The 14,795-nt window shown below is 44.5% G+C and overlaps 2 protein-coding genes across 2 annotated transcripts; both read right to left on the reverse strand.

The window, feature by feature from the left end:
* Positions 1-322: 322 nt before the first annotated feature.
* Positions 323-2,840, reverse strand: LOC101773748 (putative HVA22-like protein g). Its single transcript, XM_004959567.2, has 5 exons — positions 2,668-2,840; positions 1,360-1,416; positions 1,165-1,263; positions 647-767; positions 323-544 (listed from the first exon to the last, which is right to left on the reverse strand). The coding sequence occupies exons 1-5, from the start codon at positions 2,838-2,840 to the stop codon at positions 323-325; spliced, it is 672 nt and encodes a 223-aa protein (XP_004959624.2).
* A 7,702-nt stretch (positions 2,841-10,542) lies between these two features.
* Positions 10,543-14,549, reverse strand: LOC101771683 (endoglucanase 24). Its single transcript, XM_004957407.2, has 6 exons — positions 14,106-14,549; positions 13,264-13,547; positions 12,039-12,476; positions 11,757-11,904; positions 11,406-11,572; positions 10,543-11,248 (listed from the first exon to the last, which is right to left on the reverse strand). The coding sequence occupies exons 1-6, from the start codon at positions 14,323-14,325 to the stop codon at positions 10,919-10,921; spliced, it is 1,587 nt and encodes a 528-aa protein (XP_004957464.1). The 5' UTR covers positions 14,326-14,549; the 3' UTR covers positions 10,543-10,918.
* Positions 14,550-14,795: the final 246 nt, after the last annotated feature.

Raw genomic sequence — 14,795 nt, forward strand, 5'->3', positions numbered from 1 at the left:
CACCACATCGCCCGTGTTGTTTTCACGCCCAAGGATAAAACCACTGGAGTCGGAGCTGTTCCTTAATTGCCAGGTTGAAGTAAACGTCAACAGCGATCGATCGAGCGCTCATACGCGCGTTCACTCGGCGTACGTGAAGACTGGGGCCAGCACTACGCTAGTAGGCAGTAAATGCAAGGCTCCAACCAGAGGGCAGAGGCAGTGGTTGTGGTTCAACCACGACTTCCACAAAAAGATTCCGAGTTCATGCAATGCTAATGGTGTATATGCAACCGTCTGGATCATACTGTATGTGCACTACACGCCGGACGCCGCGGCAGGGTCACTGTCCCTGCCCGGCGGGGCTTCTGGTCGCCTGCAGCCGCGACGAAACGCGGCGGACGACCTCGAACAGGAACGCCCGCCCGAGCGACACGGCCGCCTGCAGGTGTGACGCCGTCGCGTCCGCGGCCCTGGCCCTCAGCTCCAGAAGGCCCCGGTCGATGTCCGCCTCGTGCGCCGCCAGGAACGGGCGGAGGTAGTCGCCGTAGACGCGGCCCGCGCCCTGAAACCACGCAAAAATGGTTTCAGACTCATTGGCCACATTAGCTGTAATGACGAGGGAAAATAAATGTCTTGTTCAGGGTGGTCTCGATCGGTGACTTGCCATTGTGTTTGGGTGCCAGAGGTAAACGACGAGCGCGAGCTTCGCCTCGCCGTACATCGGCAGCCACGAGACCGCGCAGTCGGCGAACCTCTCGAAAGCCGTCAGGAACGCGAGCAGGATCCTGCACGACGACACCGAGAATGACAGTTCGGAATTCAGATTCATATTCTGCAGAAGATTATTAAGGCCATGTTTAGTTACTCCCAACTTCCAACTTTGACACTATGCAAAAAGAAGATTCCCCATCACATCAAACTTGCGGTACATGCATGGAGTACTAAATGTAGATGAAATTAAAAACTAATTGCACAGTTTTGTTGTACTTTGCGAGACGAATCTTTTGAGCCTAATTAGTCAATATTTGGACAATAATTCACAAATACAAACGAAACGCTACAGTGTGCTACAGTGCTGTAACAGTAATTTGGCACCTCCCAAATTCCCCAACTAAACAAGGCCTAACATGGAGAGCTACGTGAGGTTGCAGATTAACCTGAATGTTCGATAGGTTTGCTTACCAGTACTGGCACCAGAATCGCAGCTGTTCCATCTGCGGCGTGTTCAGTTCCAGCGTCTTGTAGCAGTCGTACGCCGGGTAGGCGTACCCTAGAGCCAGTCTGCATTCCAGGCCCAAGAAACAGGAGATTTGGATTGGGTTCCAGAAAGGGTCCAAAGTTTTTTTGGAAAGGGAATGGGTTTGCAAGACTGCTTACGTTAGAAGTCTGGTGATGAATGATACCGCCATCTTCAGCAATTGGACGCACGAGACTCTGCAGCGACAAACTGTTCAAAGATTCAGCATTCAGACGCTGAAAAATTAGAGTATGAGCGCGAACGAGACAATGATTGCCAATCAATGAGGGATGGTTACTGGTCAGAAACAAGCCAGATTCGCGACGAGGCCAAATGTAAACGATCAAACCTTGCGCAAAACTCTTCAAAAGGTGCTAAAATTCTTCCACAATTTTTGTTAGCGCAATCAATTATGCCGTGCAGAACTACTGAATGGGAAACAAAGGAGGATGCAATTCCAAACGGTGCAATCAGAAGACATTACCGATGATAAGATTCTGGACAAGGGTTCTTGCAGTCACCTTTTTAGAAGTCTGATTGGATTCTTCCGATAAACATAAACTGAAACCGAAAGAGGCGCATGCAGTTAACATATGCAGGAAGCGGTTGTATCGGGCGGGATGCAAGGAGCCGCCAGCCAACCGACGCGCCATTGCGCGCCATCGGGGATTGGACTCCCGGCAAACGGTTGCAGCGGAACGCGGCGCGGAAGAGACACCAACGAATGGCTATGTCCATTTTGGTAACCGTAGCTCTTCGTCTTAGAAAAACTTGGTTAAGAATTTTGCAGTGGACTAATATGATTTCTCCGGAATCAGTGCTCGTTGTCACTTGCGCATGTGTCTAAGATTTCAGGAAAACCTGCAAAACAAAAATTGTGTTCCGAGGGAGAATTTGAGGTAGCACCATTTGGAATGGACGAACTTATTGGGATTTCGGTGGGGCTGTACTACTTCAGTACAGTGCAAAGCAGCTTTTAAAACAGTTATTGGTTGGGCCGTGAGCTGTGGAAAAACTGCTGTAAACTATGAAAAAGCTTCTGTCATTGGGAGCTGTGAGAAAGTTGAAAACAATTTGGTTGAAATAGCTGTAAATTGTAAAAAATGTCTGTAATGCCCATGTAGGTTTTGTAAGAAATATCTGTAATACCCTGAAGGTTTAAGAGGCTGTTGGTACGCAAATTAATCGTAAAACATTATTTTGTTCACTGATTCACATGTAAATGATCACTTCAAAAAGTAAAATTTATTTTTTTCTTTTCTCAATGATAATAGGTCCACAACACCCTTATATATATATGTTTTTCTTTTTTCTTTTCTCTTTCTTTCTATTTAATTTTCTCTTCCCATTAATTTTTCCTTTATTATTTCTCTTTCTTTCCACTCATCTTATGCTGTATATGCGCTCTCGCATTCTATCTCTCCTAGTTTCTCTCTCATCTCTCTAACTCTCTCGTGGTCCACCCCCACCCGATGCAAGGCCCCGCCATTGGCCGCGTCTGCTGTGCGCCCTGGTCCAGCTGCTGCTCACTGTCGGCCGGCGCGAAGGTGCGCGTGCCAGGCAGCCGCAGGCTCGTAGTCACCCTCAACTTCGGGGACTCCGCCTGGTTGCTCGACTTCATCCCGCGTGCCGCCTTGCAACGCGCCCGCGAGCTGCCACTAGAATACGACGTCCAACGCACCGCCAGCGAGGCCGTCGCGGGGTTCTTGCAGGTACCTCAATTGGGGATGGGGCCGGAGAGGGCTGCCGCTGGAATGGGGAGGGCGGTTGCCGGCTACCAAGTGCGGGGAAGAGGCTGCGCCGCCGGCCGCACCTGCTGGTCGTTCGCATGGGAGGAGGAGGAGGGCGGAGGGAGGCGGCTGGCCCTTCCCTGCTGCTCGTGCTCGCGGCTGGGGCGGCCCATCCCTGCACCCACCGACCGCTGCCACCCCTTCCCTGCGCTCGTGCTCGCCGGCCAGAAGGGGTCCGCTGAAGGAGAAGAGGGGCCCGTTCCCGAGCCCACTAGCCGCCGGCTCCCCTTCCCTACTATTCATGCTCGCCGGTCGGGGCGGCCCGTCCCCGCGCCCCTTCCCTGCGCCCGTGCTCGCCGGCCGCCGTGGTGGCTCTTTTGTTGTCGTGGGTGGGTGGGGGAGGGGGGAATCAGAAGGAAAATGAACGAACGGTATCATAACGAGTGTCAGGTGACTAATTTTTGCGAAAATATCAATCCCACAGCCGGCCACAACACGTCCTCACATCCTCCTTGCTGTGCTGTGAGAATCGAACTAGATGACAGTTGCTTTTGGCTGTGACTTTAGGTGGAAGCCAATCTCTTTGCCTGACTTTTGGCTCAGCAGGTTGGAAAATCCAATCAAAAGGAATCGTAGACTATTCAAATCAGCAATTTCATTGGGTCTTATGAAGAAAATTGTGCTACTTGGGTCGCAAAAAATCTTGTCGAATTCGATACAAGGCCTTAAAACTTTTCAAAAGTTGGCCCCTCAAATCTTTATTTTGCTACAGAATCTGGACTAAGCATGTGAGCATGAATAATCATTCCCACAGGTTTGCCCGATCTCATTTCTTCTTCTTTCTTAGGGTAGAAACTTCTCATTACGCTTCATCGTGTACCAATGACCATGCGAATTTTTCACCAGCAACAATAAAACACACATGCTAACAATCATCGTTGGCAGGCTATTATCCGAATGAAGTGCCCTTCATGTCCAACTGTGAATTCACGTTCTCGGCGCACATTTCAGTTGAGAAAAGTTACAACCATTCATCGTACAAGCCTTGAAGAACATGTAGGAAAATAACATGACTGATTCTTAGGATCTAATAGCTTAATGACATGAACACCTAAGAATTCAATTAATTAAGGACTTAATGGCACTTACTTGTAGATCAGTAGATGCCCCTAGGGCTGCTGACGTCCCTATGCCTGTTTGAGGAAGCAGGCGTGGTGTCGAAGAACTCCGGGTGGAGAACACCATCACGGGAGGATAGTGGTTGACGTAGATCATCTAGTCTGTGCCCATACCAAGATGATTAGTCTAATCTTGTTGGGAACAAGGGTTCCTTCTTATAGTACGGGCTGTCCTAGGGACCAGGCCATTAGTTGGGTTTGTTGCCCCTTGACCAGGGCAACGTGGGTGGCTGTTAACCCCTTAGGACTCGGTACTCTTTGGCTAAGCCAAGATCAATTCCAACATTCTCCCTCTTGATCGTAAGGCTTATCTTCATCAGCTCCACTCATAGTGGAAAAACATATGAGGTAACATGTCACACGGTTAATAAAACACCATTGCAACTTCATTGCCTACAATATGTCAATCTACCTTTATTGATAGTTACTTATTCATAATGGGAGATGACCTTCTTACTAATGGTCCTTATATGCAAATTATTTTCAATTTCATCATGTGCACTTAATAATAAGAAAACAAACATATGTCCAGAATCAAGGATTTGAGATCTCAATTATCCTAAAATTATAGGTTGTCACAATTCATAAAGCCGACATAAATTGAGACAAACCTTTAATTAGGAAAACATAGCCTGAGTGATGTTCAACCCTTAACACTTGTATGTTGAGCATCGACTTATTCATTAGAGCATGAGCTTAATCATTATACTATGTTTAACATATGATTCTGGATCTTTCTTTGACAATGTCATGTGTTTGGCAATACCACCAGACATGTTACTTAAAACTAAATTGCACTTCTTATGGCAAAGTTAAATTGCACTTCTTACAGTGATTCCGAGGTCAATTTCTTAAGATAAAGAAATTTTCTAGTAACTCAAATTAGTCTCATGCTGAAAACTAAATTTTTGATTTGGATTAAAACATATCGCGACTGAGAATGGAAATTTCAATTATTTCTTAGTGAACTTGGTTGGAACCTAACACAATATGGCTCCTCCAGACTTGAGCATGAGTGAAGACTCATGTGGAATTTCTAATATCAACACTCCTTGCAAATTAGCACCTGAATAACCAACAACCTTATAGCTATCAGATTCTTAATTCATGAGCATGCACTCCCTTAGAGTTTTGTGCATAATGCACAGCTTTCTTACAAAGCCTTCTTAGAAGTTTTCTAGGGGTCTAATCCTAGATTAATTTATGCAAAAATCCCGATTATAAATATTAAGGGCGTTCAATAAACTTAGGTGAACTTATCACGCTTGACCCACAATAAGCATGACAAAGTAATCATATTTATTAAGCCTCTGTCAGTGCATGCCTTTTGAGTCAGACTTAATTCTTCTTTGAGTCAGACTTAATACTTCTTTGGACCTATATTGATGAAACTTACTATTCAAACACATAATGAATATTATCAAGATAAATTAAATACCTGAAGAAAACATAAACTTCAGGCTTTATACAATATCCCTCTTAAATTATACATAGCATAACATAGGTACTCATGGCTCTTTGAAATAACGAGCAACAAGTGTCAAGCTTTAGGCAAGAGCAACAAGTGTCAAGCTTTAGGCAAAGTTATTATTTTACTTTAGTCATCACTTTCAATTCCTTGATTCATGAGAGTCATTTGCCATGAGTAGCAATACTTTCCTTCTTGAAGTCACTATTGCTTATGTGAACCCTTATGAACCCTTATGATCCTTCTTAAAAGGCATTATTGACTAATACAAATAATGGGAGATTGAAAATGAGACCTTTCTTGTTTAGGTGATTGCCTCATGTGGGGTTATTATTTCCAGAGACAAATCACTTGCCTCATAATCCCTTATGATCCCACCAATCTTCTTAGTCCTTCTTGCTTAACAAAGTAATGCTTATCTGGTATGTACGTAATAAATATAATAGTACCCTCTCAAGTTGGAAGCTAATAAGGTTTAATGAAACGCATGCACATGTATAATTTGGTACACACTTATTTTCTGTGGTACCAACTAAAGCACATGTGGTCATGCTTTAAATTTCCAACCATAATTCTTATCTTTCGAAGTGATTATTGTAATGTTTTCACTTAATGGGGAAAGTACCTCTGTCTTAGTGAGACGTTCTAATCTCCCCCTCGAAATGCGGATTCATTAGCAAAGTAAGCCGCATTTTGATGAACTATCATTAATCCACTTATCAAGGAAAATCTAAGAGTTAGCATGTTTAGTGTTCCCAATAATGCAATATAGAGAGAAGGAAAGAATGTTTCTCCATATAACAGGATCATGTTTTATTAGCGGAATTGAGGATGAAGGTATAACTTAATGCTGATGGAAATCTTATAACAGCTTCAATATTATCCTCTTGTCTGTATGTAACTTCAAGACATATATTAGACCGTTTTTATTATTCCTAAGGAAATTTTGACAACATGTTCATAATGTTGCCAACTTTACTCAAAACACACATCCAATGTAATCAGCTAGGGTTCATTTTCTCAATATGTGCTTTGTGATTGAAATGAACTCAAAACTTTTATAGATTTCCTATGTCCCAACTAATTATTGTCAGAGAGCTTTATCCAAGATGGGAATTCCTACCCTAGATCCTAACATATCGTTGAGGGACATACATTTAGGCTGCTCCTGCTAATCATATGGTAAATAATTCATTGGATTCTTATCAATGTACTAAATACCAAAACTTTTCTAATGAGAGCTCGTACTCATGTGCACAATTAATTATATCCTTAAGAAATAATGTACTAAAATTTAGATACTATTACTCAATACTTTCTCACAGTGCTTATGTACCACTGCCTTAGTGTCATGAATTTTTCTCTTATCCAATCCCTCAACCTTATGAATATTTATTTTCCTTATTTTCCATGAGCATAGGCTCAGGCCCTTTGTCAATTTCCTTTTAGAGCCACATTTTGAATGTGAACACACGGTAGTTCACTGTTTTGACTCTATCAAAAATAGCTAATAGGTGAGGAGGCAACAACATTAAAACTAATAATCTTAATATTATGGTATTATGCGGGATGGAAGTTTCTACTTTCCTCAGCGGTACTCCTTAAACAATACCCTTTAGCTACAAGTGGAGTAAAATCTTGTCATTTTGTGGAAAGAGACGTTCCACTTTCCCTTTCGAAAATGTGGTATGCCACAATTCGGTGATTTCTCATGATTCTTATATTCCACTTTATCTTATAATCATGTTGGCAATATTAATTTATTTTAGACTTAGCCAACTCCTTTTATTTGAACACACATTTCTTTTCTTTGAACTAGATCATTGTCCACTCTTGCTCTAGGAGTAACAACTTAGCGCAGTGAACTCAAAAGTCCTAATCAATACTATGTGTGCTTAAACAATTTGTCCTAGGGATTGCTCCTCCATATCCTTATTAGCATGAACATAGAAGCTATACTTCTTTAATCAGATTGCTCCCATTGGGCATTGGATGAGAAAATCGTTGGATTTTCTTCATCATTCCAAATTTGTGAAGACTTTTCTAATGAGATTCAAATTTGTGTGTATGGATAATAATCTCATTCTTATTGCTTATAGGGTATTGAAAATAGACAAAAACTTATGGTTGAATAGGATATTACATCATGATAGAAAACTTATGCGAATAACAATATACCATGATAGAAAACCACTTCAGTTATATTTACATCATGCTGATGCTAAAACTTAACAATTCTACTTCGCATCACCGTTGGGCAGAAAATGAAGAAGAAATAAATAATAATAATAATAATAATAATAATAATAATAATAATAATAATAATAATAATAATAATAATTGCCTGACTTATGAACTACCTATGAAAAGGACTAGTTCACTAGTAGAGATGACAAATAATTACAAACAACTTTGATCACTATGTAATCATGAGCCATCATAAGTTCTTGGGAATAACATTATATCTCTAATTAGAACTTCTCGTTGATTCCATCCCAATTAGAGACATTTAAAACACACCTTACTATTACTTATAATGGATAATAAATGTGCTACTAGGAAATCCCAAAAATAACATTATTATATTTCTAACTAAAATTTCTCTAACCAAAATTTCTCATTGGTCCCATTTTAGTTAGAACATACTTAATCATAACAGAATCTTAATGCGGAAGCATAAAACTTATAGCGGAAGTGTAAGTTTCGAATCGTTAAACGCAAATAATGCACAAAACTTAAAACTTGCTTAGCGTAGCCTCTTTCTTAACTTGAACTTATATTAAACAAAGGCATTTTAATATTAAATTGATTTTGCCCCACCGTTGGGCAGGAGAAAACAAATTAAAATAGCTGAGAATAATTTTGCATCATCATTGGGCAGAAGCAAAATAAATTAAACTAAACAATCATCGACAAGCAATTAATAACATCGTTGGTCCGAAATTGATTGTGTGTCTAAGAATTACATCGAATAATTTTTAATAAATCTCACATTAGCTCAGAATATCATTACATAAAGTAATTTGTGTAATTATGCAACTTAGACATTTAATTAGCATAATTAAACAACTCATAGAAAATATAAACTCAAAATATTAAATGTAAAGGCAAAACTTCATACGGGCCGAGAAAACTTCATATCAAACTTAAACTTCAATTCAGCCCGCAGCGCCCATGGCTCACGCGTGCTCAGCTCTCCTCAAGCGGCCCATTTTCCCTTCCGGGTCAAGCACAACCAGCAACTCAGCACGGCTTGGCCTAGCTCACAGCCCAAGATTGCCCACCGGCCTACACGGCGCTGAGCTGCGAGCGACGATAGCTAATGGATGGGCCGCCAATTCGGCCCAACACCGCTCGCCACCCGCCTGGGCTCTAATGCTGCTAACTTCCTGCCTCCATCTGGACCGTCCACTCCAGATGGACGACTCAGCGCCTTCCTGGGGGATCAACCCCCCTCCCCGAGCGCCGCCCCCCCTCCCCGGAACCCTAGCTCATTTCTCCTCCCTTCCTCTCGCCTCCGCGCCATTGCTCTCCTTCGACATCTCGGTACCGCCCGTCGCCGTGCTAGCTGAAGCGTGACACCTACGCCTTGCACCACCACGGGCCCTCTCGCTGGCACCGTGTGCGATTGAGTCGCGCGCAGTTCCGTTGAGGGGCTTCGCCGGGGTGCTCTCATGGCGGGCACGGCGGGCGAAGGCACATTGAGTCAGTGCTGCGGCCTCAAGGTGATGACGACGGTGGTGGCCGCAGGCCATCCTCAAGCCTCACGGTGTTGTCTGGATCTCCACGCGGCTGGACCCGCGTCGCGCCTGGTTCGCGCGGAACAACCTTCTGTCCCGGGCTCAGGTCGTGGACCGACACGGCTCGTCAGAGAAGGGTGTCGGCGTCCACTCGTGGCGGGTGTCGGCGTCCACTCGTGGCGGCAACATCATGCCACGGACGACCGTCAGTGGGAACCAGAGGTAGGTTTCTCTTATCCTCGGGTTAGGGTTTCTTGATGGATAAAATTTGGGGATTTCTCATGGGATTTTGGGGATTTGATGATGGGATTCAATTTCGCCTTCTCCCCTCCTTCTAAATGCTTATGCGCATGTCAATTTAAAGAATCGAGGAGTAATTGCGCAGGATTTAGGGAATTCAGTGCGAACTTGGGGAGGAACTGATGAACCCTAACCCTAATTTCTGAAATTAATCATTAACAGGGCTTACTTAACTTAAATTAACCATGAATTAACCTTAATAAGGCACTGATAGGCATGATTAAGATCTAATCTGGTATTTTCTTGACTTAACAGATCAAGGATAGACTTAAAACTTTGAACTCAAGCATAAAACCAAAGTAGATTAAGGTTGATTGCACATGAAAACGCACTTAAAACTTACAGTGTAGATCAAGAGGCATACTAACCAGCACTACTCAATCTAATAGTGCTAATTTTGCATCTAATCACGCATAAACTTGAACAGTGTAGATGCATTGCCAATTGCTCACTTAATCCTAATCTAAACAGAATCTTAGGGCTCATGATTAGGCTAAATCAGCTCTGATACCAAATGTAGGAAAATAACATGACTGATTCTCAGGATCTAATAACCTAATAACATGAACACCTAAGAATTCAATTAATTAAGGACTTAATGGCACTTACTTGTAGATCAGTAGATGTCCCTAGGGCTGCTGATGTCCCCGTGCCTGCTTGAGGAAATAGGCGTGGCAACTTCGGGTGGAGAACACCATCATGGAAGGATAGTGGTTGATGCAGATCATCTAGTCCGTGCCCATACCGAGATGATTAGCTTAATCTCGTTGGGACAAGGGTTCCCTTCTTATAGTACAACCCGTCCTAGGGACCAGGTCATTCGTTAGGTTTGTTACCCCAAGCAACGCAACGTGTTAGGGACCAGGCCATTAGTTAGATTTATTACCCCAAGCAACATGGGTGGCTGTTAACCCCTAAGGACTCGATCCTCTTTGATTAAGCCAAGATCAGTTCCAACAGAACCACCTCGCCACAGAATCAACAAATGAAATCTGTCCTAAAAATACATTACTCGTAGTTACAGCCTTAGTGGTATACCAGCAAACCAGATAGGAGCACACAGTGAAAAATTATAGCTGCAGGAGCAGCACCATCAATTATACAAACAGAAGAAATGCGGCACTAACAACTACTGCTAAGTGCTAACCATCCATCTAAATGATGGCAAATCATGCTTTTGTCACTGTTCGCGAATCACCATCGGCCTCGCCAAAAAACTGCGATTGTACATGCACCATCCCTCCATGTTGATCAAAGCCATTGCCGAAACATACATGAGGCCTCTAGGTGAATGACTGTGCCACGGAGGAAGTGGTGACCAGACCAGAGAGCAGACCGACAAGAGTGCCACTGTTGTAAGTGCTGGACTCCGTCTGTAGAGCATTGTCCCGAGAGTCGACGAAAGTGTCATTCTGGAATGGTCCACCCACCAGGGCGCCCATTGCAACATTTGGGTTTGGATCGGGTGAATGGAGATACTGGAATCCTTTGCAGCCTGTTTTCGCATCTGCGGGGATCGACGCTCCTCTGTGATGTACTTGCTGTGGATAGACGCTCCCATATCCAACAAGGTAGCTAAGCTTCATAGGGTTGTCTCCCAAGATGTAATTGGCCTGGCATACAACATGACAACATAAATTAGAAACTTAAAAGGCACCTTTTGATTTACCGTGTAGTTTGTAAATCATAGGAACCAACAAATGTCATGAAACTACATGCCCATCTCGAATATTAGAATTTTAGTATCTCCTAAGGTTTGAAATAGCGCACCTGTGATGCAGCAAAATTGCGTATATCAGTAGGGCTGTAGTACTTTCCACTGCACTGCACCGCCGCAGTCTGTGTTGAGAGCATGTAGTCACTGTAAACAATAGCTAGAAATGCAGCATTTGTGGCATGCTGGAGAGAATTCCACCCACTAATCCAGATCAACCCTCCTGCAAAAGATTACACTGATATGATGAAACTGCACACATACTCTACAGATTCTGTTTTGGACAAAAATCATAGAGTTCTCCAGTGTACTAATCATGTAAAAAGGGGAACTTTAACATCACAACAAGGTGAGTGTCCTCTTTGTATTGCCTGGTAATATCAAAGAGCAGAGGTACTACAATGTACCTCCAGTTCTACTAGCAGTGGCTTGCGGGGAATCTGGAATTAGACCACAAATGACAGATTCTGCAGTATCTCTATACGACTTTAACCCCTCATTTTCAGCATTAGATATCTGTTTGGAGCCAAAGAAATTTAGTCTAGACAGAAGGACCTGCACAGAATAGACAAAGTGCACTTTAAGTTCTTGTACTTTAATGAAGAGAGGATTATAAGGATATGAAAGGAAGATCAGATAAGCAACTCCGATCCTGAAATGCAAATTAACTCAGTTTAGTCTAAACGAACCTGTGTGCCTGGATTTTTGTCATCCCAACTGAACCATGTTGGCCTTCCCCAATCAGCATAAGTTTTTCCATTCTGTACAGTTACATAACTGAGGTATGTCTGGTCTCCTGTGGCATGATAGAGCCAACTTGCTGCCCATAGAAGTTCATCAACATAACTAGTGGAATTATAGAAGTCTTGGAGCTTTGGATAGCTGTCACTTGAAAGGCCTCTATAAGTATCAGCAAAAGTAAATAGCTTCTGGGCATGTTGAAGAAGCACATCAGAATATGTAGTATCACTGGATTTGAAGACCATTGAAGCTGCCGCCATAGCAGCTGCGGCCTCAGCAGCAACGTCTGATCCAGGAGATTTCTTGTTAATCTGTGTGAGTGGTCTTTTCTCAGTCATTGTTTCCGGCCTTTCCCAGCAATTGTGGTCCAGATCAGGATCGCCAACCTAGTAAAACAATCCTCAAAAAGTTGGTTACCATTTAGACAAAAATGAAAACGGTATGTCTGTTGCATTGCAATATTGCTAAAAAAACATAATATGCTACTCAGATCTGAACCCGACCTAGCCCACCCAAATTATAATTTCTTGGAATACTCAAACAAACAAATTGGATGTATACCAGTGCATACATCACAATTTTATTAGGGGAATGAGATAGATTCTTATATATTATGATTCAGGTATCACACATTCACACCTTACATGTTACATTTGAACACATATTGCAATTGCATGCACCCACTGCGCCCTTCCCTCAAGGGTCTACAAACTACATGCTCCAGCTTCATCCCAACTCCTGATATAGGACCATAGGACTGCCACCACATGTACAAGTCATCAATTTCCCTTCAGCTATCAGACAAAATAAAAGGAAATGGGACAATGGGCTCCCTGTCCCAATCAATAGCCAAGGATCACAACAAATGCGATCAGTTTAAGCATATCACACAGACAATAAAGTACCTACCAACTATTAGGTGTCTGGACCATGACATCTGACCTGGGTTATTGCTTCCTGACCAACCAAACTTTTGCCTCAACTGAAAATCTAAAATGCCATCAGGCCCCAATATACCCATACTTCAAGCAAATGGCATACCCATACTATACAAGAACCATAAGGGTGCAGGACAAGATGGGATCAATTTTTAATTAAATATAGCTCGTAATTCGTAAATCATATGCTTAAAGGACATCCAAGTGATCTAAACAAATAAAAAGCAAGTCTAACCTGAATATATAACACATTGTCAGAAGGATGTGCAGCGATAAGGAAATCTGTAATCCACTTGAGCGCATCGAGTGCAGGGTCCAGTTGCTTCGCCGCGCTCATCTGATCCCCATATTCCAGAACCGACCAGGCAAGCACAGTCGCAGTGAACGCCATCGGGAAGGTGAACTTCATATGATCCCCAGCATCATACATTCCCTTGGAAAGATCCAGCCCCGCTTCCTTCCCATCGGTCAGCGCCGAGTCCCCACGCCACGGGATCTGGTTGTTCTCCAGCTTCCCCGCTGCACAGAAGCAATAGAACGGGCCAGGATTTCGGTTAGAGCAGTAGCAAAGTCTTTACCACAATTTTGCTAATTCAAGATTCGAGGCACAGAATTAGACATTGGAGCCACCAAGGCACCAATTTGATATCAAATTCAGCAACCCATAAATCAAAGCGGCCAATTTGGCAGCACAAGAAGAATGTTCAAGTGAGATGCGGGAGGCCACACTGTCCAACAACTTCAAAACAGCCCGAGAAAGGAGCAAATTCAACGGCCGCGGGATTTGGTGAAGCAATTCTCACTCAACGAGTCAAAACCATCATGAAAAGGTAAATGGAATCAGTGAAATTCTAGCAGACTACCAATTTCCCTAGTGGGAATCATTGGCGAAATTCCAGACATTGAATCCAAAAGAATGAGTCAATGGCCAGCCTTGCCACCTTCAAACATGGAGACGCCCGCATCTACTGAAGCAAACATGTTCAGCGGCGGCAAAGCCTCGCCACACAGGCGCCAAGCCAGCGAGTCGCGAGAGCATTGCATTGGTTAAGTAAGTAAGCAAGTCGGGCTACTCACACTTCTGGACCTGGAAGAACTGGAGCGCGACCCCGAGCGCGTCGCCGTACTTGGAGTCGATGGCCCCCGGCGGCCCCGGCACGGGGAGCGGCTTGAGGTGTTTGCCCCCTCCCCCGGGCTTGCGCTTCATGATGGCGAACATCGCCGCCGTGGCCACCAGCGCCGCAATCAGCGCCACGATCAGCCACCCGCAGCACCCGCGCGTGTACTTGGACCCCATCCCCGCCGCCTCCTATCGCATTCGCCGGCCGGCCGCCTCCCCCAAGTGTCCCGCTGCCTGGGGGGTGGAGTCGAGACCTCGGCTCCCGCTGCAGCAGCCCGCCGCCGCCGCCGCGTTCCGGCAGCTCGGGAGACGGCAGGGCGTTTCGGCGGATGGGCTGCTCGTCGCTTGGCTCGTGGGCTGGGCGGGTTGGTTGGTAGGCGCGGTGTGCGGACTTGGGGGGGTGGTGGGGAGGCGGAGTAATAAGGAACTGTCGGGCGCACCGTCGCGGAGGAGTGAGGGTGAAGCCTTGGGGTCACTGTCCCTGGGCCCGCGCGGGCATGATTGGCGCGGTGGGCCAGCGGTGGCAGTGAGGGGGAGTGGGTGGAGGTGAGGTGGGTGTGGCGAGTGGTGAGGCGTCCGGCACCGACAGGAGAACGGCCGCGTCGGCCCGGGAGGAGGGATCCTCTGTGATGTGAGAGCGTGACCCG

Source organism: Setaria italica, chromosome II (assembly GCF_000263155.2).
Source record: "Setaria italica strain Yugu1 chromosome II, Setaria_italica_v2.0, whole genome shotgun sequence".
Lineage (NCBI taxonomy): Eukaryota > Viridiplantae > Streptophyta > Magnoliopsida > Poales > Poaceae > Setaria > Setaria italica.

Coding starts and splice junctions, on each gene's coding strand:
- LOC101771683 (XM_004957407.2), bottom strand. CDS start 14,325: ATGGGGTCCAAGTACACGCGCGGGTGCTGCGGGTGGCTGATCGTGGCG. Junction 11,905..12,038: donor ACAAAAATCCAGGCACACAG/GTTCGTTTAGAC, acceptor TATTCTGTGCAG/GTCCTTCTGTCTAGACTAAA. Junction 11,573..11,756: donor CACTGCTAGTAGAACTGGAG/GTACATTGTAGT, acceptor AATCTTTTGCAG/GAGGGTTGATCTGGATTAGT.
- LOC101773748 (XM_004959567.2), bottom strand. CDS start 2,840: ATGAAGTCGAGCAACCAGGCGGAGTCCCCGAAGTTGAGGGTGACTACG. Junction 1,417..2,667: donor TGGGGGTGGACCACGAGAGA/GTTAGAGAGATG, acceptor TTGTCGCTGCAG/AGTCTCGTGCGTCCAATTGC. Junction 768..1,164: donor CGATTCTGGTGCCAGTACTG/GTAAGCAAACCT, acceptor GTCGTCGTGCAG/GATCCTGCTCGCGTTCCTGA.